At 37.3% G+C, this 24,473-nt stretch overlaps 1 protein-coding gene across 5 annotated transcripts in view; it reads right to left on the reverse strand.

Annotated features, from left to right (window-relative positions):
* LOC127421314 (cytoplasmic dynein 1 intermediate chain 1-like) overlaps positions 1-24,473 on the reverse strand; it is a 119,039-nt gene that overhangs the window by 80,953 nt on the left and 13,613 nt on the right. For all 5 annotated transcript variants that reach the window (XM_051664307.1, XM_051664306.1, XM_051664304.1 and 2 more), the window contains one exon: positions 22,732-22,847. In XM_051664307.1, coding sequence (XP_051520267.1) covers positions 22,732-22,847 — 116 coding nt within the window. The remainder of the gene's footprint in view (positions 1-22,731; positions 22,848-24,473) is intronic.

The raw sequence follows: 24,473 nt of genomic DNA on the forward strand, positions 1-24,473 counted from the left end.
TATTTATTTGAGCTTACCATGAAGCAATGGCAAACCTGCATGGCATCAGCGGATGATTACATTTATGCAATTGGCAAATGCATTCATCCAAAAATCTGACTGTGCATTCAAGCTACCCCTTTAATCACTACATGCATTCCAATTGAACCCATGACTTTGGCATTGTTATCGGCATGCTCTATACAGTAATACCGATAGCAGGGGTTCTTAACCTTTTTTGGTACATGGACATTTTTTTAGGATCCAAAAATTCTTGCAGTACTAGCAAACAATACCAGAAGTTTTGGGGCACTCTGTGACACTTCTGCATACTCATCTTTTGCAGCAAACAAAAATTAGATATACAGAGTTTTGCTTTGTGTCCAGGTCAAGTTGTAGCCTACATTTCACTTAAATGGATCATGTCATGAGAAATACAATTTTCCTTGACATTTTGACATATAAGATATCATTGTACTATAAAAATATACTGTAAGTTTCAGAACTCAAAACTTCCTCTCCAGTCCATAAAAAAAAGTCCATTGTTCCACAAGGCCCAAGAGATCAGTTAGAAGTCTTGAAGAATGTGAGGACAAATGTCTATTTAAAAATCTCTAGCCTTGCAACCTAGAACCAATTTCATCCCAGTCACGAGATGCCTTCCTCGCCTGGTGCTTAATACTAGTTCACTCTGTGGGAAAGAACATAAAGAACCATCTACCCCACTGTCCAGGGTGAATCAACCTGCCCTGCAAGGTAATGACATCTCTCCATCTTACCTGCCTTCAATCTCCTCTCAGCTTCCTCAAGCTGCTCTGAGCAGTTGAAATCCACCACTTCTCAAGCTGCTAGCTGTAATGACCAACGCAGCAGCAGTGAGTGCTCAATCAAAACAAGACTTCCATCCTTAAACAACAAGCTTATCTCTGTGTTGGCCTCAGATTTAAAGAAAGACACCAGAATTAACAGCTTAAACAAACAACAGAAATTGCTATTAATGCAACGGTTGGGTGCCGCATATGTCAAAGATTGGTTCTGGTTATCACATATTAGAGCCGCAGTGGAAACATAAATTATTTGATTCATTACAGAGGGTGAGAGAATGAATCCTGAATGTGGTATGGAGAATCTTAGCACTTTCCGCTACAAAGACACTGCACGCGATGTACCATATACAAATGGCTTACAGATGGAAGCAGTCATGGAAATATCAGTGTTGGAGAGTTGCACTTGTCAGACTCACAATGCCATCAAGTTTTCTGACAATACTATTAAAGAAATCAACATGAAATTGGATTTTACCCTATTTACGGAACATTCTTAAAGGGATAGTTCACCCAAAACTGTAAATTCAGTCATCATTTACTTGCTCTCATTTTGTTCCAAACCCATTTTACTTTCTTTCTTCTGTGGAACACAAAATGAGATGTTAGGCAGAATGTTAGTCACAGTCACCATTCATTAGGACTGGGGGATATGGCTACAAATAATTTATATAGTTTTTCAATAATAGAACACAAGTGAGAATGTGATATGATTTTTCATTTTTATTTATATTTTATATACATTTACACATAGTAGCTTAATCAAAAGCATTGTTTACTTATTTTAATGAATGAACAATGTTTTATTTTCAGAATTTCAGGCAACACTGGGGCTAGTTGTCACACAGTTTATTCCGATGGCTATTTATGAAAATATTTATAATTATTTATTAAATACTATTTGTATTATTCAACATAATCCAGCAAAATAAAAATGACACTTATGAAGGAATAAAATTAAACAACAAAATATAAAACCATTTTGGGTGATCTAATATTGTAATCAATAAAATATAGGCTATAATTATTTATGACATAAAATATTCTTATATAATATTTATGACATTAAAAAACATGTGTCCTACCTGACATTACCTGTCCTGAGCAAAGTTGCCTAAATGGATGCTACTGTTGTTCTACTGTGCTCACACAACTGATATAATAAAAAAATGAAAACTGACTTGATATTAGATTGCCTAATTGCTATCACTTAAACTATTTAATGAATACATGATTTTTATTACACATACCATAGATAAATAATAATGGCATATGTTCACGATGCAAAGCCAGAGGAGGACAGGTCATCTAAGTGAACAGTAACACAAAATAAGAAAAAATTAATTTTAGATCATTTTAATTGCAGGTCAAACTCCAACAGTATCATATCAAATAATCATCCAGTGAAGACTTGGAAACAACGGAGAAACTCATATTCTACCTTTATTTTTTTCATGTTTTATGTTCACTAGGTTTCACTCGCTGATCCAGTTTACAGCGTGAAGTGCGAATATGCATGTATGTGTGAGACCGCGAGTGCTGCGCGTCGTTTTGTACTCTTCCACTCACCGGATGACTGACATGCCTGATGTAGAGTGCGGCTTGAAGAGTAGATGGGGATATTTGACAGTTGCTATTAGTGGTGGGTCATATTCTGCTAAGTGTTAATAATCCCCAGCAAGCCCAAAAACCGCTGATTGAATACTGAAAATAAGCCCAAAAAAATGCAACCTGCGACTGCCCATATTTGCAAGCGACTTTCTGAAAAAACAAGCCCAAAGTCACTTATAATAAGCGTACTTGGCAACTATGATGGTGTTGCACAAGTGTGTCATGAGTGCGTCTCCAGCACATTTGGTTAGGGTTATGTTTAGCGCCATGACACAAAGTGCTTCACTTGCACTTGGAGGGGGGGGGGCATAAGGATAATTTGGGGGGGAGTAGATCTGTAGGCCTGTAGATCCGGCCCTGTTTGTTTTATATATAAGTAATATATTTCTGTCCTATTTAATTTACCTTCACATTGAGCTTTTATTTTGACATTTCACCTTCACTTGGAGCTTTTATTTTGACACTTCACCTTCACCTGGAGCTTTTTGGAGATTTTGACACTGAAATTGCAGTTTTTAGTTTACAATATCAGTCTGTAGTTTAAAGCTGTCATCTCCTTTTCTGTTATACTGTGCTGCGTTTGTACAGTTGATTTGTATAATTACTTGTAACAGTTACTAATGTTTGGAATTGCACGAATGCTTGAACCTGCAATATTTTTCTTTCACAATGCATGTGAATTGCTCTAAAAGCACTAAAAACACGAGCCCATGAGCCCCGTGCATGCACAGAACAGCGTGTCATCCGTTTATTCTGAAGCACACACAGACCATGTTTATTTATCTTTAATCAGCCTTTTGCAGTTATTATCACATATAACCATGTTGCCATTTTGATGTTATCTTGATTAATTGTGCAGCCCTGAAGGGTTGTGAAATTAGTCTACTGATGTGTTCTTTATGAAACTTAATGGCCAAATAAAAAGCACATTAAAATCATTACGATATTCACGATATTGCTTAATTTTATATCGTCAGCAAAATATCATCCAGCCCTACTATTCTTTGCATCTTTTTTCCATACAATGAAAGTCAATGGTGACTAAGGCTGTCATTCTCCCTAGCATCTCCTTTTGTGTTCCATGGAAAAAAGAAAGTCATACAGATTTGGAACAACATGAGAATGAGTAAATCATGACATAATTCACTTTCCCAAAAATATATAAATAAATAAATAAATAAATAAAAATATTTCTTCATAATTTTTCAATGAATCAAAAATGAAATTTTGATTTAAGTAAATTGTAATCTAATCGGAAAAAAATATATAACTAGAAGAGAACTAGTAGAACTAGAACTTTTGTAGCCATTTCTTTAAAGGGGTTATATTATATATCTGAAATCACTTTCATCTTCGTCTGACATCACAGATCACTCTCACTTTTCAAAACCTCCCCTCCAAAACCTAGATTCTGATTCTGGTACGGAATACACATTTTTCATGATAAAATCAATTCCTGATGGATAAAATCAAGTCCTGCCCAACTTTTGTTCCCTTTTTGAATATCCTGATCCACTCTGAAATACTTCAGATTTTGGAAGATCCTCCTGATGCCACCACCAATGTAAGAATGGCAGAATTATTTCTATAAAGTAGTTTCATCTTTTTGAGTTAGAGGGCATCCAGATCATCTCAACACCAGTCCTCTCACAAAAGGCACATGACATTTTTAAAAATGAATGGTGCCCAAAAGCAGGATAAGATGCCATCGATTAAACGGAAGGAGGATGCAACTCTTTCATCCAGCGTTTTATTGGAGCAAGCTGCACTGCTTCAGGCATCTGAACTGGGATATGGAGCTGATTAGACAATAAAAAAAATCCCCTCATCTAACAAGAGGGGATTTTTTTCTCTCTGCAAGGGGCGGAGGGTGTTTGTTTTCCTCAGGACCTCCGAAACACAGAGAGAAATTGAACTAAAAGGCAGAGGGTATTTCCATATGGGGGCATGAGACACGACAGGGAGGACAACCCAATGCTCCGCCGTATGAGCATAAAATACTGTTGTGAATTATCCTGTAGCATGACATATTCTGTGCAATTTTATGGCTTACTCTTAAACAAAAACAATTTTTCCATTTAAATGTATCCAATAGTTTGCAAAAGTAAGGTTCCAGAAGTAAAAAAATACCATTCAAAATCTCCATTGTAACATTTTTGCAATAATATATAAACCATTAAAGACAGACCAACAAGCTTCACGGTTGATAAATGACAGTGGATATACTTCAGTACAAGCCACAAATTTAAACTTAATTTACAGTGAAGTACTAAACTATCCACATTTTTAAATTGAGATTCACCAATAATACGAGCATGAATGCGAAGTTTAGCAAAACACACAGCCTGGCAAACATACAGTACACACGTGCTGTGTCTTCCTCTTTTAATATGCAGCATACACAGACATACACAAATGAGGCTTTAGAAGTTGGGTGTTGAGCAGTCTGCAGACCACAACAGAGGCAGAGCACTGAGGAGGCGGCAACAGCAAAATGAAAGACATCTGTCATATGGAACTGGCACGACACTCTGGGAATGAGACAAATACTATCTGTCTATTGCACCCCTGCATGGCAAACTACCCAGCAAAAAGTTCATAAAGCCACATTCACACTAATCCACACATTCCTATATTATTGTACCCAGGCCATAAAGAACACCTTTATATATACAGTGCATTCAGAAAGTATTCAGACCCCTTCATTTTTTTCCACATTATTTTTTATGTTGCAGCCATATGCTAAAATGCTTTAAATTATTTTATTTTTTCACATCAATCTACACCATAATGACAAAGCTAAAAACAGATTTTTGATAACTAAAATATAGTTTTCAGACCCTTAAACTCAGTACTTAGTTGAAGCACCTTTGACAGTGATTACAGCCTCAAGTCTTTTTGGGTATGATGCGACAAGCTTTGCACACCTGGATTTGAGGATTTTCTGCCATTCTTCTCTGCAGATCCTCTCAAGCTCTGTCAGGTTGGAAGGTGAACCTTCGGCTCAGTCTGAGGTCCTGAGTGCTCTAGACCAGGTTTTCATTAAGGATATCTCTGTATATTGCTGCGTTCAGCTTTCCTTCAACCCTGACCAGTCCCCGCTGCTGAAAAACACCCCCACAACATGATGCTACCACCACCATGCTTCTCCGTTGGGATGGTATTGCTCAGGTGATGAGTGGTGCCTTGTTTCCTCCAGACATGATACTTGGAATTGAGGCCAAACAGTTCAGTCTTTGTTTTATCAGACCAGAGAATCTTGTTTCTCACAGTCTGAGAGTCCTTTAGGGACTTTTTTGCAAATTCCAAGTGGGCTTTCATGTGTCTTGCACTGAGGAGAGGCTTTGGTCTGGCCACTGAGATCGGTGGAGTGCTGCAGTGATGGATGTCCTTCAGCAAGTTTCTCCCATCTCCACACATGATCTCTGGAGCTCAACCAGAGTGTCCATCAGGTTCTTGGTCACCTCTCTTACCAAGGTCCTTCTCCCCCGATTGCTCAGTTTGGCCGGGTGGCCAGCTCTAGAAAGACTCCTGGTTGTTCCAAACTTCTTCCATTTAAGAATTATGGAGGCCACTGTGCTCTTGGGAACCTTCAATGCAGCCAATTTTTTTTTGTTTTTTTTGTAGTCTTTCTCAGATCTGTGCCTCGACACAATCGTGTCTCTGAGCTCTGAAGGCAGTTCGTTTGACCTCATGGCTTGGTTTTTGTTCTGATATGTATTTTAAGCTGTGAGAACTTATATAGACAGGTGTGTGCCTTTCCAAATCATGTCCAATCAATTGAATTTGCCACAAGTGGACTCCAATCAAAGTGTAGAAACATCTCATAGATGATCCAAAGAAATGGGATGCACCTGAGCTAAATTTCAAGTGTCATAGAAAAGGGTCTGAATACTTGTGTCAATGGGATATTTCAGTTTTTTTCTTTTTAATAAATTTTGCAAAGTTATCAAAAATCTTTTTTTTTTTTTTTCTTTGTTATTATGGGGTATGGAGTGTAGGTTGATGTCAAAAAAATAAATAATTTAAAACATTTTAGCATTAGACTGCAACATAACAAAATGTGAAAAAAATGAAGGGGTCTGATACTTTATGAATGCACTGTACAGTTTATTTGACAATACAAGCCCAGCTGAAGAAAACAAAAGAGTTCTAAGGTGGTTTGCTGCTGGTTTAAGCTGGTCTCTCAGCCTGGCCAAGCTCGGGTTAAGCTGCTCAGCCAGCTGTTCTCCAGGCCGACCAGCTAAAAAAGTGCCCAAAACCCCTCTAAAACCATCAAAACAGACCAGCCTAACTGTTTTCACATTAGGTTGGTTTAAGTTGTTTCTTCAACAGCAAGTGCCATATTCCATGGACATATTATGTCATTATTTGAAGATAAAACACATTAAAATATGATTAATGTTTTATTATTATTATTTTATAATATAAGCGCCATGGCTTAACATGTCAGAGTTAATGCATTAATGTATAGCCCCTGAATGCTTTCATCGATATAATGTGCTATAACTATTTTGAGAAGGCTCAAACATGAAGATCTACCAAACAAGGTGATGGGTTCGTATGTGAAATCATTCATATAGAATTTGGAATGAGCCATGATGATAAATTCTGCACACGCAGCAGTCTGCAAACTCTGACCCATCCAGCCAACAAAAGCCCTTCTCTTTCCTTTTCCTCTCTCTCTCTCTCTCTCTCTCTCTCTCTCACTCAGAAACCAAAAGAGTATCAGGCTGTCTCCTGAAAAAAAAAAAAAGGTGTGGAAAGAGTACTTGTGATCATGGCTACTTGCTCATCAAACACAGGGAGCAGCACATACCAGAGTGGAGTCAAGCCCTTGAGCCAACACTCTTCACTGCCTCCTGCAGCTGTGTAAAATCCCATGCCTCTGGACACACTGTTTGCATTTCATAACTACAAACCACACGGACGGGCGACAAACTAGTCATGCCATTAGAACTCCTGCCGTTACAATTCAGACCAGTGTTTCCCAACCTTTTTTGAGATGAGTATAGAGAACTGTTACACATTTGTCTATGTGTCCATTCATATATATTCTCCTTTACATGTTATTCAAACACCCTACATCGCAATAATAATAATAATTATTATTATTATTATTATTATTATTATTATTATTGTGTTTGTGTTTCCTTAAATGGTTATTTCTAATCATTAAAAAAAAAAAAAAAATTCTGTTTAAAAGATTTAACAAAGAATCATGTACCTTTTGCAATCTGATGAAGAACCCTGTGGGATACATTGCTATATTTAGAAAGAGTCCAAATCAAAGTGCAAAAGTAAACTTGGATCATGATTATTAATTGTGGTAATGGAAGTATACATTAGACTTATATATACTGCTATGATGATCTCATTGTGAACCATGATAATGACTCAAACTGCAGAGGGAGAGATGAATGAATTAATAGCAACATGACAAATGCTAGCGAAAACTATGTAATGCAGTGAATGCAGCTCATCAATCCATGTACATAAATCATATTATCTTTCTTGTCCTCTTCTGAAGCCCATTCTGAGGCTCTTCAGAAGTTTGCTGTTTGTACTCTTTACTGGAAAAGCAACTTCAGACTTAGGCACAGCCTTTTGTTAGCCTCTCTCATCATTCTCGTTTGTCATCATTATGACATCATTATGACAAACGGCTGAGATCGATCACAAAGTTCTTTTGGAGCGCCGCTATCTTCGTGCCCAAGGCCATGCAGCACAGACCTGCTTTCCCCTCAGAGAGTGAGACAGCACTCTGGGGTCTGGAAATGTTCAGAGTCTGAGAGATAAAGAGCACAAACACTTTGAACAGATATCTTTTCAGAAGCACTGCTAACGCGCACAGGAAATGTTTTAGATTTGAGCTTTTAAAGTCTTGTCAGATTGAACTGAAATTTTTAAATAATGTGTCAGTGTGTGGGGGCTACCACATTTTACCAGTGCTTACAGTATCTGAGATTTCATCTTATATAAGAATAGTGAAATATACTGTATATGTATAATTAATACAATAAATGTCTTTTATTAATAACTATTAACTTCTAAGAAGCATAACTAATATGAATAAGAAATAATGTTTACTATTATAACTTATCAAAATAATTATAACATATTTTATAATGTGCAAACATTTCTACAATGATTTGGACAAAAATATTTGAAGGGAAAACCTAACATCTCTATTGAAACAATTTACATCTTTACTTTAGAAGATATATCTGCAGTCCTTTGATAGTGTTACACAATATTAAAATACATACTTTTATCAAGCCTATTTTAAATTCAACTCTTGTCTTATTTGCACAGTAAATAATTTTTCAAACAACATAAAAAAAACGAGAAGTAGAAAATGGTTATAATCAAGGAAATACACTATGATTCTTATGAGGAACAGAACATGATACTTTATTGTTAGATACCATTTTAATCCACTAATTCAAACAATGAAAAGAAACTAGATACTATTTAGACTGTTTTTTTAAACAAAGACATGGTTCCATTCACCATCTGCCCTAGATTGACTGTTGTTTGCTTTTGTCAGTATTTATTTTATTTTTTTTAATTAAAACTTTCTATTAAATTGATGTCTTTAATTGATCAGACGCAACTTCTAAGCCCTTTAAGTACGTATGGTCATAGTATTCATGTTCAGAAATGTTGCAGAAGAAAAAAGTTCTTCAAAACCTTAAAAGTTACCTTCCAATACATCAAAACCTAATAGTTTGATAGATTAGAAAAAAAATGACAATTACATTCTGCACTTGATCTGAAATGAATTCCTTACAGCATCATACTGACATTAATCAGACTCTTTTCAAATGATTAGTTCCTCTTTATACTGAGCATCTTCTGTTCCAGATTCCATATTTCTGACCTACCGAGACTCTCGGCTGGTAATGAACCTACATTATGCAACGGGTCTCTGGCCCGTAAATGTGGTACCAGTGAAGCTGGCCTGCTCCCATAACCACATCTTTAAGGAAGTCATCATGCCACGCCATGCACAGACTGGCCACAGAGCATGATTAAACCTCATGACTTCAAACTTTCCAAACCCTAGCCTGTCAAAATGTGCAACTCGACCCAGGCAATGAGCTAAACTCACTTTTCAACAAGTCACAAAACAGAGAAAGAGAAAAGTCTTTAAGACATTCATTTTAAGACACTTCATTACTGTACGCGTTTAAATGAATTTGTCTAAAAGAAGTTGTGTTTTCATTCAGAATTAAGAATGAGAAATTTATCACATTTATGTGACTGGTGTTCAGTGTTAAAATAAATAGATTTCTATTGCTCCTCAGTTAAATACACTGTTGCTATTCGTACATATTTACAATAAATTAGAAATAGCTCTCAATGACTTTTAAATTATTTAATACAGCAGATCATGTCATTTTCTTAAGTACACAATTTGTGTTTTTTCATAGCAGCAAAAATCTAAATTCTGTTACAGTGTGTATTATGTCCATGTGTTAAGAGTGCCCCCTTATGTCCCCTGTAGTGCATAACCAAAACAACTGATTTCATTATATAGACTATTTATTATTTAATGTTAATTGTTATGTTTTTAATACACAATGGCCCCAAAAATTATTTGGGCACTTAAGCCACAATTAATTGTTCACCCAAAAATGAAAACTCTTTCATCATTTACTCACCATCATGCCATCCCAGATGTGTATGACTTTCTTTCTTCTGCTGAACACAAAGATTTTTAGAAGAATATTTCAGCTCTATAGGTCCTCACAATGCAAGTGAATGTGTACCAAAATTGATGCTCCAAAAACATATACAGTGCTCCTGATTTCTTCTATTTTTGTGTATTTTTCATACTAAATATTTTTAGATCTTCAAACGAGATATAAAACAAAATACAGTTTTCAAATATATATATATTTTTTATTGAAGCAAAAAAGTTATACAACACCTGTATCACCCCTGTGAAAAACAAACTGCCCCCTTAAACTTAGTAGCTGGTTGTGCCACATTTAGCAGCAACAACTGCAACCAAACTTCTGATAACTGGAGATCAGTCAACGCAGGAACTGCCCGTTTCAGGTCCTGCCACAGCATCTCAATCGGGTTCAAGTCAGGACTTTCAATAATCCACTCCAAAACTTTCATTTTGCTTCGTTTGAGCCATTCATAGGTGGACTCACTCATATTCTTTGGATCATTGTCTTGCTGCATAATCCAGTTGCGCTTGAGCTTCAACTCACAAACTGATGACTGAACATTCTCCTTTAGGATTTTCTGGTAGAGAGCAGAATTCATGTTTCCCTCAATTATTGCAAGTCATCCAGGCCCTGAAGCAGCAAAGCATCCCCACACCATCACACTACCACCACAATGCTTGACCATAGGTATGAAGTGTTTTTTTTGTGGAATTCTGTATTTGATTTACACCAGATGTAATGGGACCCCTGTCTTCCAAACAGTTCCACTTTCGACTCATCAGTCCACAGAACATTCTCCCAAAAGGTTTGAGGATCATCAAAGTGTGTTTTGGCAAAAATCAGATGAGCCTTAATGCTCTTCTGGGTTAGCAGTGGTTTTCACCTTGCCACTCTTCCATGGATGCCATTTTTGCCCAGTGTCTTTCTGATAGTGGAGTCATGAACAGTGACCTTTATTGATGTGACAGAGGCCTGAAGTTCCTTGGATGCTGTCCTTGGCTTTTTTGTGACTTCCTAGATTAGTCATCACTGTGCTCTTGGAGGAATTTTGGAAGGTCGGCCACTTCTGAGAAGGTTCACTACTTTGCCAACTGTTCTCCATTTGGAGACCTTTTAGCCAACTTCATGCTGCTGAAAGTTCTATTTAAGTGTTAATTTGATTGAACAGGGCTGGCATTAATACGCCCTGGGTGTGGTTTAGTGAAGCTGAACCCCATTATGAATGCAATTTCATAGATTTGGGGATTTAGTAAAGGGGGCAAATACTTTTTCAAGCAGGCCCAGTTGGTATTGGATAACTTTTTGCTTCAATAAATAACATTATCATTTAAAAACTGTATTTTGTGTTTACTCAGATTGACTTTGTTTTATGTTAGATTTTGTTTACATTTTTGAAACAATTTAGTATGAGATACAAAAACAGAAGAAACAGGCAAATACTTCTTCACAGCACTGTATATGCAGGCTATGCAGCATACAAGTAATCCATAAGAGTCCAGTGGTTAAATTAATGTCTTCAGAAGCATGTGTGGGTGAGATAGAGATCAATATTTAAGCCCCTTTTTACTATAAATCTCCACTTTCACATTCTTCTTCTTTTGTTTTTGGCAATTCACATTCTTTGTGCATATCACCACCTACTGGGCAGGGAGGAGAATTTATAGTAAAATAAATAAATAAATAAATAAATAAAAAGTCTTAAATATTAATCTACACCTATTATATCGCTTCTGAATATATAGATTTAACCACTGGAGTTGTATTGGTTAATTTTATGCTGTATTTATGTGCTTTTTTGGAGCTTCAAAGTTCTGGCCACCATTCACTTGCATTGTGAAGACCTGCAGAGCTGAAATATTATTCTAAAAATCTTAATTTGTGTTTAGCAGAAGAAAAAGAAATTCAAATATCTGAGATGGCATGAGGGTGAGTAAATGAGAGAATTTTTTATTTTTGGGTGAACTATCTTTTAAAAATGTACAAACGTCTATGCATAATATTTTACTGTATAACGAAACATCAAACCATGTGTGATTTTTTTAAAGAAAGATAGAAACGCAAACTGACTTCAATCACATACTTACTAAAATCACAATTGACACTAGTTGCTTAAAAGTAATTTCAAAAATGGCCCAGAGAATAAAAAGATGAGTTCTTCTGTAAAAAGGTCTAGCATCGTTTGTTGGCACCTTTGATATTTTGTTATCTAATGCAATGACATTCAGATATTTTAAAGTGTGAGTTAAATGTTCAAATAATTTTTGGGTCCTCTGTATTTTACTCAATTACAGTATTTTATTTATAATTTCCCAGCTAAATCTAAAACAATCTGAGGAACCTTACATAAATGTAAACAAGGTTTTTGTAGCAAAGTGTGGCATTTACACGCTTTAAAATATCTCAGGTCTCATAAACATAAGTGACAGAGCTTCACTTTTTGTTCACATGCAAACATACTGTGCATACATACATTCAGAAGTTAAGATATTAAACAGAGAAAGCATCGGCCCTCTGCAGCAGCAACTTCAGGACCACCCAGATCTGTGCACTGCCTCACTCTGACTTTACATTAAACCTAGCAAATCGGGGGGAAAATGAGACCTTAAAGTTTAGTACATGGAAAAAAGTCCAACTGTTTGCAGGAATGTAACTGTATCCCATCTGATGTTCAACACACATCAGATGGCAAATATTATTACAGTGCCTCCATAGACAGCAACCAATTTTGGCAGAGGTGTTTCATGTATCTTATATTATGTTGGTAAGAGAGGAAAATTGTAATCATATGGATGCAAATTGGCATGGTCCACCTACTGTGAAAGACATTGTACTGTCTCATTTCAGATTTTTTGACTGGCATCCCGCCTTGATCCAAACCATTTGGGACTCTGGCCTTTTTGGGATTGAAACCAGATTCAGATGATGATGATGAATTCAAAGTCAAACCATTTTCAGCGCAGAGCACAGGGGGAATAAGACACAGACATTCCCTCTAATGCCACCAATTAATTCTGACATTGCAGATCAAAAGAGAGTAAATGTAACAGTTTCTAAATGCGACATGACGCTCTCCTTGCCCTGGGAGGTATATGGAGGGAAAGAGCAAAGCTCTATTGTGTGAGAGGGAATTTTGGCTAACCTTTAGTTTTGTGAACACTGACACCCTCATCTTTTTTCTTGTATAAGAGAACTAAAACAACATGCCGCCATTAAGCGCTTCCATATGTGACCCATACGCCTGGCTCAACCCAGACACCCACGACTGAGGGCGGCGTTCTGGTGCCAAATGCCAAGGCTACAAGCAAAAGCCTTGACTACAGGCCCTATAGAAAAATATAGCCTGTGACAAGAGGATGCCAACCGTACCACACACATTCAAATGGTGGGTTGTGACCCAAAGATGGGTTGCAGGTCTGTTTTGATAGGGCCGTGGACAGCAGGGAAACAATAATATTAAATGTGCAACAAACCATATAATCATATATTGTTAGGATATCAAAATACACAGCCTTATCAACTTTCAAAAGGGATGAAAAAATGCTTCCCATATCTTTTGTTCATATCTTCCCATATCTTGACATCCTATCAATCTCTATGGTATTTTGATGCAAAATTCATTTCACTTGGTAGAAGCTAGCCAAATTAGGCAAATGGCTTTTGGTTGCTTGATGCATGTTAAAATAACACATGACCCAGACACCATTAAATATACAGTAGGTTCACTGGCAACATGAAAATAAACATGGTTTGTGCCGACAACAATGTGTTTTGTGCAGTTATTTATTGGTCATTTAAATTCAAGGGACATTTAGAAACAAATTAGAAAGAAATGTCATATTAAGCCTATGCCATGATAATAATTTTGCATACTGTTGGGCCTATAAAGTTCATGGTAATATTAATAATTTTAATGTTTGATTATAAGGACTTTTGTTTACTTTTGTACTGTATGATACACAATAATGGTAAAGTTACCACTTGAGTATCATTCACTGTATATATAACTTAAGAGATTTGAGCTGCTCTTGAGAATGACCAGAACAAAATCATTATGTCAATTAGTCTGATTGTTCATTTTCATAGATGGGTCATCAAACATTATGAATATGTAGACTCTTGAGATGTTCAGCAGTAAAAAAAATAAATAAAAAAACCTCAAATAATTAACTGAGCTTGCTTATTTACACTTATGCTTGCTTACAGCTTGCTTACTGTGCTCTCTGAAAAGTCCCAGTAATGTCTTTCAAACTAGTAGTTAGTTAGAACTTTGTTTGCTTGCTATTAGGAACTACTTTGGGACCACCACAAGTTTACCAAAAAAGTGATTGTAAAAATAGTAATTCACCACTTCCCACTGGAGATCCATAGAGCTAATGGCCCTGAACAATCCCAGAAGAAGGAGTCTTCTGCACACACAAATGCATGTCCAAATGCACAAATAGGAACAAGAGAAACAAAATCATGAGAAAACAAGAACATCATTTCCATGAACTTCTGAACTCTTAACTTTCCATGAGATTGTTTCCAGGACAGAGGTGACCAAGTGCAGTAATGAAATTACCGCTTCAGCATCAGCAGTTGCAACCAAATTCTGAGCTTCTGATCCAATGCCAGCCCTCCCTATCTGGGCACATGGGGATTTTACACGGCTAGAATACTTCTCCCTTTTTAACCGTAGCCTACTGCTGAAACAACCCTTATCTCCTGATAGAAATACACTGCACATGACATTTCAGTGTTTTGTCCTACCTATAGAACCAAGCTCAGCTGGTTTTGGCCACTTTCATTGATAGAGTCACTTACTCCAGAAGAAAAGGTTGGAGCTAAGGCTATGTGCATTGTTGGGGAGTAACAAAATAAAAGCAATGCTACTAATTTAAAGTTACACTACAGAATTCTATTGAACTCTATCGACATCTATGGTTAAAACATAAAATTGCAAGTAACTAGAAAAACATTGTTTTGTGTTTTTACTTCAGTAGTGCCTTGGCACTGCTTTTCTGCATGGATGAATCTGATGGTTTGAGGAATACACATGCCTGTGATCGCCATATCAGAGCTGATCTGACTAGTTACACCAAGAGTCACTGAGAGTAAGTCAAAGAATATGTTGTCTGAGTACAATAAGTAGAATATCTGCCACCGGATCTTTTCTCTTTGTTTACGGACATGACGCGAATATGTAAGGATGAATGACAGAAGCCTGAAATTTCCAGCCAAAACAGGCCTGACAGCTCTCTATATAAATCATTTATTGTAGGCTTAACGTAGTGAAATGGGGTAAGACACGATTTTGAATTTATTTATTTTTTTACAGTAGCATTTTAGTTAGTAGCGTATTAATTATTGCAGTAACTTCTTTAAATGATTAGCTTGTAGCTTGAGAAGCAACATTTTCAAAGTAGCTTCCCCAACACTGGCTATGTGATGTTTCAGAGGAGCTTTTCCTTACTCTCAGAGCAATAATGTCATCTATTAACAACTCTTTCCTCTCAAAAGATCTAGTGCCTATTTAAAGTGTTTCTACAGTTTGTCAGATCAAACATCTAATCAATAGCTTTGCCCCATTGGATGATGCCAAATTTTGATGGGTCATGACAACAATGGAAAAAAGCATGATAAAAGTGTGCAACTGACCTTCCCAGAACCCCTGGCTTACTGTCCAGTGGATGAGCCATGCCTCTGCAATGTTATCCTCTCCCAGCAGCCTTCACAAGCCTGCTCTTTCATACAAATAATTTAACCAAGAGCACACTGGAGCCTTGAATATGGTGTTTAGTGATTGGTGGGTAATTTGATTGAGTGAAGGACAATGCACACTTAGCAGAGAGCGATCTCAGACCAATCAAAAGACAAGAACCTGGACAGATATCACACTAGCTATATTCATTAGAGCAAAGCTGAGGCGGAAACCAGTAGCTCATTGAATTAAACTGTCCTAAACAGAGTCACACACATTTAGATTGATGTGTGACGAGAGAATGGGTTTTCTCAGAGGGGTTAATAGCTCACATGAGCCATAACCCTTGATTTGACCAGGACTGCTGAGTCATGACTGCATTCTACACTCATCCAATTCTGTTGCTTCACAATAATGTAATTTTAAGGTCTTTCGCTTCTAATGATGAGATCTGGAAGGCTTTAAAAGCAAAAATGAACCGCTGGCAATCATTGCTGCCACCTTCTCAGACACCACCTTTAATATTTATGAAACTGTATCAATCATGGGATCTGAATGATACTGCTGGAAACACAAAATACAGTAACAGCAATAAACAGTTTGCTGAACCTGCACACAACTAGAGCTGCAGAGAGAGCTGAATTGGGGTCAACATCACAACCAGCCGACGAACAGCTAGATTCTTGTTGGATCCATCAAGGAATGTATTAAGCCAAAGGCATCATACTGTATACGTGACTTAAAACAAATAGCCCAAATAGAGTGATTAACAAACAATAGTGATAACATTTTATATTGCATAACAGATTAGTTAAGATAGATTCAAATACTAAAAACAAATGTCATGAAACATATATTTTCATAAATATTTATATGTGAATGTACATGAACAACTGATCTATTAAGCATTATATAATCTTTGTTAATAAAGTTGTATTCATTTCCATGATCTATCCACATCTGAAAATAAAGAATTCAAGCTTTTCGATGATTGCAGGAACCCTCAAAAGATTTGTTGGCAACAGAGTCTGTGTTGATAAATCTGTTCTATAGACTGGTACTTGCAACTTGGTCTCATAGAATGATTGTTCCTATAATTACATTTCTGCAAATTGACTTTTACATGCTGCGTTCTATACGTTTCTCTACAGTTTCCTGGTGAAATGACCACTAGAGGTGGTACAACACCTGTGCGTTTTATTCACTTTCACACAAATCACTACTACAACGGCTGATTATGACTTTATAAACACTTTTTTATAAATTACTCACACTCAAACACTGCTACTGTATGTTATGATATCGAAACACTTTAACTACGATGCATCATTTGAAAAACGACACATTACAATGCTTGTATTACAGACCCACCTACATTTAAACACTTAATCCAATGTCATTAGCTTCCGCTGTAGCTCACCTGAGTGTTGGACTATGAACTCGGAAGACCGCAGTTCAAGCCCAGTTAATCACGCTGGCATGTGAAATGAAAGGTTCATAGAAATGACACAAAATGACATGGTTGCTTCAGAAAATTTGCTTTTCATGTCACGTTTTCTTTTAGGACATTATCGTTAGGTTTAGGTGTTGGTTAAGGGTAAGGGAATTTTGTTCACCTCTAATTTGTTTTAGGACACTATTGGTTAGGTTTAGGCTAAAGTTTTAGTTTAGGGAGCAACATTTTATTTAAAACCTCCATCTAATATTCACCTTAAAAACCTTGTTTGACTATAACACCACTTCACTTGCTTATGGTGCCCCCTGCTGGACATTTCACTGGGAAATTGCAGCGAAACATGTTATAAAGTGCATAATTTCATTCAGCAAAAATTTTTGCTATGGCCACATAATATTTTATTAGAAAAATTTATGAGATCAGGCTGGGTACTTACCACAGAATCTATGGAAAATGGTAGCGGTAATGTACTATGACACCTCATGAAAGGTATTTTTAAACGGGTTACCGATAACCACCAAAAATCAGCTTATTCAAAAAATTCCAACAACACATCAACATATGTGTTTACATATGACTTGAAATCATGGGGTTATTCTCTGCTTTTGGCATCAAAACATAAACAGTCATGCGCACAACAATTGTGCACATTAGATAAGCCGGAAATAAAAGCTGTTTACCTACAATGCCAAATCTGGGAAATCTGAAAATATCTACCTGTGTTGATCGTTTTGTGCTTAAAACATTTATGACCTTACCATAAAAAGGAAAGCCATTGTCGAGACTGTGCAAGTGAACATGCTCAATAAGGATAAGATCCAGCATATTCTCTAAATATTTAGTGAAAATTAAACTTAATTTAGTCAAACAGATATCATCTCAGTTTTAGTACTGTATAAGTATATCCCCAAAATTCATATCATATCTCCCAAAAATGACACATTTTTCCCATAACATCCAGTTAAATAATTCCTTTGAGAGATGTTTAGTCATCTAAAACCTTTGCATAGGAAGTACAGGCGACTTTGAAAGGAGTTTGGCTTCATTCAAGCTTAATCAAACAGAGCTGTATGCTGGCCGCTGCCCTTAATGACAGTGTTGTAGTGCTGTTTCGGGGGGCTAACACCTGGGCTATTCTCTGGTCCCCCCAACTAAGGGAGAGAAAGAGAGGGTCAGAAAGGAGAAAAGAATGAAAAAAAGTGTGTGTATGGGGGGGGGGAGACGTCTGTTTAGTTTCACCAATCAATGGTCGAAACCTCTGGACCAGCCTGAACAAACACAGAATGCAAGCTGTAGCAGGTGGTGCAAAGACTCATTAAAACCCTCTCTTTCTCATGTGTTCTCTCTGAAATGAGAGGTCCCACAGGAACAGGGTCTCCCTGGACAGCCAACCTGTACCTTCAGACAGCTGTGAGCCCAACCTGCATCTATATGAACAGAGGATGGGGACTAGCAGAGAGGAAAAAACAAATAAACTGTACAGAGTGCTAAGGGCAACGGCCAATCAAAGGCTTGTCAGCAGTTGCACTTGCTGAATAAATGACCTGCCTTGACAGGAAATTCCACAAGCAATTTTAATTCTGATCAGGCTTCAAGGAAGTGGAAGGAATAAAAACACATCAGTTATAATGACAGGAAATCACCAATCACACGGCAAGCAGCTGTTGCCAGCGCAGGGATCAAGAAGCCATGTGAGGATGGCGGGGATTCTGGTGCGAAATGCAGATGAATAAAAAAACGGGATACCATAGGTAAACCCATTTTGAGCTCAGAACGAGTCAGTGTTTTACAAAACCCATTTTAAAGGGATAGTTCACCAAAAAAAGAAAATTTGGTTACCATTTACTCACCCTCATGCCGATCCAAACCCGCATTACTTTTTTTTTCTCCAATGGAGCACAAAAGATGTTAGGAAGAATGTTAGCCTCAGTCACCATTCTCTTTCACTGTACGCACAAAGGATGCAATGAAGTGAATGGTGACTGAGACTGAACATTCTGCCTAACATTTCCTTTTGTGTTCAATGGAAGACAGAAAGTCATATGGGTTTGGAACAACTTGTGGGAGTAAATGATGACAGAATTTAAATTTTTGGGTGAAATGTCTTCTGAAGTGCATTGCTTGCAGGATTAAAACTCAAATCAGAAGAAACTTTAGCAAAGCTAAGCTTCATTTCAGGACTACCAGCAATTTTTGCAAATACCAAACAGTGCTTGTTAGGGGGTTCCATCCATATGGAGATGTTTATGGTGCTTTTCAAACCATCTGCATTTTATACCAGGCCTGGCTCCCGAATCTGGAGGATGCAATCAAATTAGTCGAACTCTATGTGAGCTTCATTTTAAGACCATAAATTTAAAAATGTAATTGAAATATGATGCTTTAAATATGATTGGCTTTAGAAAAAATGATTTAAGCATATGTTGAAAGCGTAGAGTAAATTAGAGTACACTTGTGGAAAAGGGAGGCTTACGGCTGACTGCTGTGTTGAGTTAACGAATATAGAAGCCAAGAAGCCTTTGTGGTATGAACCACATTTAAACTAATAAGGAAAAATATCCTGACATTATTCTTTTACAAACAAGCAAAAGTGACTGTGATTAAGCATTTTCACATCTCATAAATCAATCAACTCAATGAGTTTTATTAATTTTGTCTCATGCTAGAAATAAGGCATGTTAGTTTGTTTGTTTATTAACTTTTAATGCCATGTCAGCAACAAGGCTATTCACATGGCAAGCACAGGTTAACAATAAATATATACAGTTTACAAAGCTATATAAGACATTTGAGATTAATACAAGCTAAAAATTCAAAAATACGTTCAGGTGATACCTTTCTAAATATTTCCATTAAGTATGTCTCTGAATAAAATCGTTGTCTGATAGTTTCAAAGGTGTTACTGTTCAGTAAGATGTGTTTGATAGTCAAAGGGGTTTGACAGAGAAGGCATAATGGAGGATCTTCACCAATCAGCAAAAACCCGTGAGTGAGTCTTGAATGAATGTAAAGATAGAGCTTTGACCTGGGGTTTGAATGCCATAGTGCTGATCTGTTATCCGTTTTTGATCCATCCGTGAATACGGTTCCATGAAGTGGGAATCTACACCTTAACTCTAAGAATTATAAGGCATGTTAGAAATAAGGTATGCATTTACTGCTTAACTGTTTAAAGGAGTTTTACTCTTTTAAGGTGAAGAGCCATTTCTGTGCCACTACTGTTTTCAAACAGATTTCCCAAAACACTACCTCCTACTGTCATTGATTGGACAAACAAGTAGTCCCGGCCCCAAATTCATACCATTGGTTGAGCCAATGTTGTTGTGTCAGGCTGGTCGGGATGCTCAAACAAACAGAACAATGTTTAGATAGCGCCAAAGAGCGAAAAAATAAAACAATTCGGAAAAATCAACCTACAAATGGCATACTTATAGTTGACTATGCATAGTTAGCTGGGATAGGAGAAAGTATTTTAAAAGAGAAAAAAAGACAAACTTCACCTTTAAGTAGGTATATCACTATTTAAATGGAAATTAGTTCAGAAACTGGTCTACAAAAGGTATCATCTACATCTAAGCATCCAAACGTTAGAACTGTTGTGCACCTGGACTGATAGTGGACCCAACCATCTGAACAGTTAGGCAAAAGTAAACTCATAGTGCTCTACAGAGAAGTAGGCACAACTCCAAGTGACGTTCTGATGATAGAAGCCATCTTGAATTACCCGTCTGCATCCACTTAAAGCTTGACTCAATGCCGTTACTGTTCTGCCATTTCAAGCAGAGCCACTGATGGGCAGGCATCTCTTTCAAAAAAAGCCACCCTCCCCCCTCAGGAAATGGAGGCCGCGGCTGGTCAAATGAATTTTAATCTGTGCAGGTTTGGAGCTCTTCAACGGAACTAGACAATGAGGATGACAGCCCACCTGACAGCAATGACAATCAAAGCTCATCTCTGAGCAGCCCGTATGAATTTCCAAGATTGTCCTAAGCTGTTTCACCATGAAATCTAAAATTGCCTATTTTGATTGACTACAGATAAAATTATATAAATAAGTTATTGTAGAACTTAACAGTGACTGACAATCTAATTAATTTTAATTAAATGTCTGATTTTGTGCTACGTAAATACCACTTCACACAACAGGCAATTATAGTTCTGACATTTAAATGGTGCTAAATCAACAAAGGAAAAACTATTTGTTACTTTAATTTTTAATTTAATTAAAGGAATATTCCAGGTTCAATACAAGTTAAGCTCAATCGACAGCATTTGTGGCATAATGTTGATTACCACAAAACTTGCCCCTCCTTTTCTGGGTTACAGTGAGGCACTTACAATGGAAGTGAATGGGGCCAATTTTTTAACATTAAAATACTCACTTTTTCAAAGGTATAACCACAAGACATGAACAATATGTGTTTTAATGTGATTTTAGTGTGATAAAATCACTTACTAACCTTTTCTGTGTAAAGATATAGCCAATTTTACAACTTCGTTGCCAATACGATGTAATGTCAATAAACCCTAAAATGACAGTAAAAATTACAATTTAAACAAATTTACAGCACAAATAATACATGAGTTTTAACAGAAGAATTAATGTGAGTGCTTTTATAAAATTATAAGCTTCATATTTCTGCTTTTAAATCCTCCAAAAATTGGCCACATTCAATTCCACTGTAAGTGCCTCACTGTAACTTTTTTAAAGAAAAGGAGGGATGAGTCGAAATACATTTTTGTGGGAATCAACATTACGCTACAAATGCTGTCGAATGAGTTTAACTTGTATTGAACCTGGAATATTCCTTTAAACTGAGGTTATGACATCACAATATAGTTGGCCGGATAAGCTTGATTGATTAAAAGCATTATAATTTTTTTTTTTTTTTTTTTTTTCATAATTCATGTGGTTAGAGTTACAAGAACACTGCAAAACAAATAAAAATAAAAAAATTCTAAACCAATATTCTTTGTCATGTTTTACAATACATCCTTAAAATAAGAAAAAATTACTTTAAAAGAAAAATTATGTAAAATAATAATGACGTTTAAGACATGTTTTCAGGAAAAAAATATATATTATAAATATTATATACCAAAGAATTATATTAAATATATTATATATATATATATATATAGAGAGAGAGAGAGAGAGAGAGAGAGAGAGAGAGAGAGAGAGAGAGTATATGTACATATGTACCTTCACCATATTGTTTTTTTAAGCATAAACCTCACTAAATTTTGTTAGGCTTACAATTTATGCTTACAAGAAATAAACAATTGGGATAAGAAAAAAAATTTGCTAATAATTCTAATGTAAATGTATCTTGTTTTAAAGACGTTTAGTTTGTTCTTGAAAAAGAAAATAATTATATATATATATATATATATATATATATATATATATATATATATATATATATATATATATATATATATTAAGAACATTATTTTTGGCAGTGTGAAGCCAAGAATGTGCCTACTGTTTTCTACCTTCAGACTGATGGGCTGCTAAAGGTGTCTGAGTCGCTTTACTGTAGGAGACCACTTCTCTGGGCAGGAAGTCCACCTGAGTTATCTTAGATGGCCCCAACCTGTGTGTTCGGTGCCTGGAGAGAGGTAATATGGTATATGACAGCACTGCAATCTGACACACATGCATACACTTGCATGCACATTAAAATTGTCATCTGCATCACACACAAATTTCATACTACCCATCTAATAATATACAGTAGCCCCAAAAATTCTATACTCTGAGTGTGTTTGTAAAATATAACAAAATATAAAACCTAAAAAAAATAAAAAAAAAATAAAACAATAAATCAAATGCAAAAAATACTTGCACACTTTGGAATAGTTGTAAAACTTTGTGGAACAAAGTTTTTGTGGTGAACTACACCTATGGTTAAGGCTCCTGTGTGAACTTGCAGGAAATTATCCTTATACATCCACTAAAAAAATGTCTTGGTTACTGTCATAACCTCCGTTCCCTGATGGAGGGAACGAGACGTTGTGTTGATGCAGTGACACTAGGGGTCGCTCTTGAGAGCCCCGAACACCTCAGATCTTTGAGAAAAGGCCAATGAGAATTGGCAAGTGGAATTTGCATGCCACTCCCCCAGACATACGGGTATAAAAGGAGCTGGCTCGCAACCACTCATTCAGGGTTTTGTGCTGAGGAGCCGAGACAGTGTCCCGGACATTTCAGCGTGTAGTACAGCATTGTGGCAGGGTGGACACAACGTCTCATTCCCTACATCAGTGTAACGGAGGTTACGACAGTAACCGAGACGTTCCCCTTCTGTCACTCACTCGACGTTGTTTCGATGTAGTGACACTAGGGGTCCCTATACGAAACGCCACAACTAGCTGAACCTTGTTACGTGGAATGCCAGTGCAGGTGCATGCAAGCTGCTGCATGCATAGTAGCGGGTTCACTGGTCTGCGCGTAGCCTCCCCCAACGCCCCAAAAAGTTGTATAGTTCCCCACATCCCTGGGGAGGGGAAGAGACGTATCCAGTATGGAAGCAGGCCACGCCAGCCAGTCTCAGCCAGTCATCGAGGTAGTTGAGTATGCGGACACCCACTTCCCTTAACGGGGCAAGAGCTGCCTCTGCGACTTTCGTGAAGACGCGAGGGGATAGGGACAGGCCGGAGGGGAGGACCTTGTACTGATACGCCCGGCCGTCGAAAGCAAACCGTAGGAAGGGTCTGTGTCGAGGTAGAACCGAGACGTGAAAGTACGCGTCCTTCAAGTCTACCACCGCAAACCAATATTGATACCGGACACACGCCAAAATGTGCTTTGGCGTCAGCATCTTGAACGGGAGTCTGTGCAAGGCCCGGTTCAGAACTCGCAGGTCCAAGATCGCAAGGTCCTTTCTTCGGTACGATGAAGTAAGGGCTGTAAAACCCTTTCTTCATCTCGGCTGGAGGGTCAGGCTCTATCGTGCCCTTGTGCAGAAGGGTCGCGATCTCTGCACGCAAGGTGAAGGCATTCTCACCCCTCACCGAAGTGAAGCGGATGACGCTGATCGGGGGCGGGCGCCTGGCGAACTGAATCATGTAGCCGAGTCGGATGGTCCTGGCCAACCACCGTGATGGGTTGGAAAGCGCTAGCCACGCGTCCAAGCTCCGGGCAAGAGGCACTAAGGGGACGATCGCGTTTAATGTACCTGTGGGTGGGGCCTCATGGCGGGAGGGTGCAGGGGATGCCACGTCGAGGAGCCTCG

This window comes from Myxocyprinus asiaticus, chromosome 30 (assembly GCF_019703515.2).
Source record: "Myxocyprinus asiaticus isolate MX2 ecotype Aquarium Trade chromosome 30, UBuf_Myxa_2, whole genome shotgun sequence".
Taxonomy (NCBI): Eukaryota; Metazoa; Chordata; class Actinopteri; order Cypriniformes; family Catostomidae; genus Myxocyprinus; species Myxocyprinus asiaticus.